The sequence below is a fragment of the Lactuca virosa genome, chromosome 8, assembly GCF_052849685.1.
Source record: "Lactuca virosa cultivar CGN04683 chromosome 8, Lactuca_virosa_CGN04683_v6, whole genome shotgun sequence".
Classification (NCBI taxonomy): Eukaryota; Viridiplantae; Streptophyta; class Magnoliopsida; order Asterales; family Asteraceae; genus Lactuca; species Lactuca virosa.
Window position 1 is genome coordinate 263452669 of NC_136433.1, and position 3855 is coordinate 263456523.

Below are 3855 nucleotides of genomic sequence, written 5' to 3' on the forward strand. Positions count from 1 at the left end.
TCGTGATCTATGTTTAACGCCACACATCGTGTGAGTAGTGGAGTTCGATCGGGTTATAGTAGCACGTCCGTAGAATACCGGTACATCATAGTCACAAAGATATCGTCGTCGTCGTTATCATCGATGAACAGGTGGAACTGGAAAAACGAATCCATTTTTTGTTTTGATCTTTTGAAAGTTTATAAGAAAAAAAAAGAAAGTGGTAAAAACTAAGGTGTTGTTTTTATGTATTTATATAGGTAATTGTTTTTTTAAAATGAATATTACCTTTTTAAAACGGTCAAATGAGCCACATTGCAAGCCAACGTTTGAAAATTTTCCCGTTACCCTTCGTTACCATCACAATGCCTCACAACATAACTCCAAGAAACGCCGGGCGGGGCGGTGTTCTATAATCGTAACGCTGTTACCGGCTTGTCCATGTCACAAAACACCCACTCGCGTTGCCCATATCATGCAATCTAAAAGAAAAATGTGCAAGGGCATGTGTACCATGTCCTTATATTAGGACAAAAGGACATGGGATCAAGAACTAGCCAGTCAAATGATTGTTAGTCACTTAAATTATATTTATTTTTTTCAGTTTGTTTATTGTAGTATATTCATATGATTGTGAAGTTGTTAAATACACCCAAGTGGAAGCCTTCGTGCCTCCAAGTGACTGCATAGATTATCTCTTATTTGGTTTTCACAATTGTTCATCAGAATTGGTCAAATGGACCAAGATTCTCCATAATTAGATGTACCCAAACCGGGCAACAGAAAATGTCAACCAACCAACTTCTTTTCTGATACATTGTTCACTTTCCTTCTTAAGCAATATCACATTGAAAATGTTCTAATTGCCAGAGATAAGAAACAGTACACTCTTTTCTTTTCTTTGATACTTTTTTTGAAAGATAAATCACATACACCTAAATACACTTTGAAATCTACACCTCTGTTCAACCGGACTCAACCATCAACCTATCTGCTGAGGACACCTATCTTTCCAATAACTTCAGGGACCACTAAGCCACACGCCCTTTTGTTTGTTACAAAGATTATTTAATAAACCAGCATAATTTCGTAAATGAAGATTGCCCATGGAAGAGTGATAATTATATAATTTGTAGCTGAATTCGTTTTCTAATTACTTGGAAGGCAGTTCTCAGACACGGAGTGATCAACAAATTCTTTATTTTGTTATTTTGCCAATATTCACAAGGAGTTAGGATTTTTGAATATATACTTACTGAGTTTAAAAACATAAGATATTGTGCCAAACATACAATACACGTTCACCGTTTAAAAGTCCACACCCTGTTTGATTGGAATATAGTTGGTAAATGGAGCTACGGTTGACAATGTAAACAAGACAGACTGAAATTAAAAGGTCATCAAAAAAGTTTGGATTTAAATAAACTCTAAAACAGCTCATCCATAGACGCATTCACAGGTGACTTAGTTATCATCAAAGCTATAAATTGAAGACTCTACAACTTCCTAATCATCTCTCCCTCTGTGCATGTGTCTCTAAGCAATATGGCAATCCATAAGCACATTGCATTTCTTCTAAAATTTTTGCTAGTTGCTCTTGTTTTTGACATCGCCAATGGCTATCCGCTAAAGTTAGGGTTCTACCAAAAGACGTGTCCCAGGGCTGAGGCTATTGTAAAAAGGACAACAGCAAACTACATTTATCGTGCTCCTTCTCTTGCTGGTGCTTTGCTCCGAATGCAATTTCATGATTGCTTTGTGAGGGTATGTGCAATAACAACGTGCATTGCTTATCTATTTTAATTAATCTTATTAACTTTAATTTATGATAGAAATTGTGTGATGAAATGATATATATGACGTTTCTACAGGGATGTGATGGTTCTGTGCTGATAAACTCTACCACAAGTAACCAAGCCGAGAAAGACGGAATTCCAAATCTTTCCCTCAGAGGATTTCAAGTTATTGATGCTGCAAAAACTGCTGTAGAAGCGGCATGTCCTGGTGTTGTCTCTTGTGCAGACATCCTAGCTTTGATAGCTCGAGATGCAATCCACCAGGTATTAATTAATTGTCACAATGAAAAAAAAAATCTATGTTTTATTTTTTCTTTTCCTATATATAATTAAGAGAGATCTGAGGTTCACTCCTAGACCTTCAGTAGGCCACATTATGGTGGCGTGCTTATGTCTTCTACATTCTTCTGAAAAAACCTACGTATTATTTTTTCTTGTTCAGATTAAGGGCCCATATTGGCCAGTGCCATTAGGGAGAAGAGATGGAAGAGTATCAATAGCATCCGAGAGTTTTACACTACCTGCTCCTTTTGCCAACATTACTCAACTCAAAGCACAATTTGTCTCCAAGGGTCTGAGCGTTAAAGACCTGGCTGTTCTTTCAGGTATTTGATCGGTACAACTTTTTTTTTTTTTTGAATTAATGTATACAAAACAGATTTTCTTTTTAATAATTCCCAATACCATGCATTTTCTTTTCGTTTTACTCTTTTGTAATACGTAAGCTAAAAAGACAGTAATATTGCCTAACCAGGTATAAATCAATTTTTTAATGGAACGGTATATATGAAAAATGCAACTTTTTCTATGGTAGGAAAAAAACAAGGTTTTCCCACTTTAGAAACTAAGAGTTTTAACTTTTTCTGAACTTATACCCCTATAATGACTGTTTGTTAACAACCAATATAACATTTGAAATTGTATTTGTTTAAAGGAGGACACACCGTCGGGATTTCACACTGCTCTACCATTGCGACTAGGTTGTACAATTTTACAGGCAAAGGCGACACTGATCCATCCCTAGACCCGAGGTATGTACCTCAATTGAAAAGAATATGCTTTCCAACCGACAAAACCACACTCCTTGCAATGGATCCAGGGAGTTCAAAATCATTCGATGAGGATTACTACAGTGTTGTCTTGAAAAGGAGAGGCTTGTTTCAGTCCGATGCTGCACTTCTAAATGATAAAACAACAAGTGCTTATGTCAAGCTTCAAGCTAAGTCTCATGGGTACGCATTCTTTAAAGATTTCCAAGCATCAATGGTGAAAATGGGACAAATTGGAGTTCTAACTGGCAACGCCGGTGAAATCAGAAGACATTGCGCTCTAATAAACTAAATGAGTTGAAGTAATTATGTTTTTCCCTCGAAACTAACTAAATTGAAGAGTGATTTGATTTGAATAAGATATACCAAGGTAAGTCATCCTTGTTACTTCCACAAGATGCCTTATTTCGGTTCCAATTTATTGTTGCTTGAATGTTGGTGCTATGTAAAATTCAATTATCTTAGACATAGAACGTATTCTATCTGTAAAAGGGTGATGCTAATGTTATTATGGAGCACATAATTAATTGTACAAACACTACCATGAGAAAAAAAATGGTTTTAATTACTGTCGTAGGAAAAAGCTATGGATAAAAGACTTTCGTAGAAAACCTCATCATAAACAATGAATTGCAGACATTTGTCCGCCAAGGAAAACCCGTGCTTCATAAGTAATGGAGGATTAACATTTGCCTGTTATAAATTTATGACAAACATTTCCCACAGATGTTTTTCAAGTCATAATATTTGACATTTTTTTACTTGAAATGTATTTTATAACATGTCATAATTCTACGTTTTCATAAAAACATATTATACTAATATTCAAACTAAAAGCATCTTCAAACTAAAAGCATCTCCAATCCGACGTTATTTGACATGTGAAATATTAATAATTAACATCAAAAACATTTTCTTTTGCCATCAGAATGATTTGATTGTTAGATCTATTGTAAAAACAACTTTTATTCTATTAAACAGTTTTTTTAGGTTTCAAGGTTTGTAACTTAGTATAATTAACTCATTTTTCA

At 35.0% G+C, this 3855-nt stretch overlaps 1 protein-coding gene across 1 annotated transcript; it reads left to right on the forward strand.

The window, feature by feature from the left end:
• Positions 1–1496: 1496 nt before the first annotated feature.
• Positions 1497–3360, forward strand: LOC145134331 (peroxidase 27-like). The gene is made up of 4 exons (XM_079069195.1): positions 1497–1743; positions 1851–2039; positions 2218–2380; positions 2710–3360. Exons 1-4 carry the CDS (start codon positions 1525–1527, stop codon positions 3114–3116), a joined length of 978 nt encoding a protein of 325 aa, XP_078925321.1. The 5' UTR covers positions 1497–1524; the 3' UTR covers positions 3117–3360.
• The last annotated feature ends 495 nt before the right edge of the window (positions 3361–3855 follow it).

Excerpts from the sequence above, each read along its gene's own strand:
- LOC145134331 (XM_079069195.1), top strand. The coding sequence starts at position 1,525 with ATGGCAATCCATAAGCACATTGCATTTCTTCTAAAATTTTTGCTAGTT. Across the intron at positions 1,744-1,850 it reads TTCATGATTGCTTTGTGAGG|GGATGTGATGGTTCTGTGCT; the intron begins GTATGTGCAATA and ends ACGTTTCTACAG. Across the intron at positions 2,381-2,709 it reads AGACCTGGCTGTTCTTTCAG|GAGGACACACCGTCGGGATT; the intron begins GTATTTGATCGG and ends ATTTGTTTAAAG.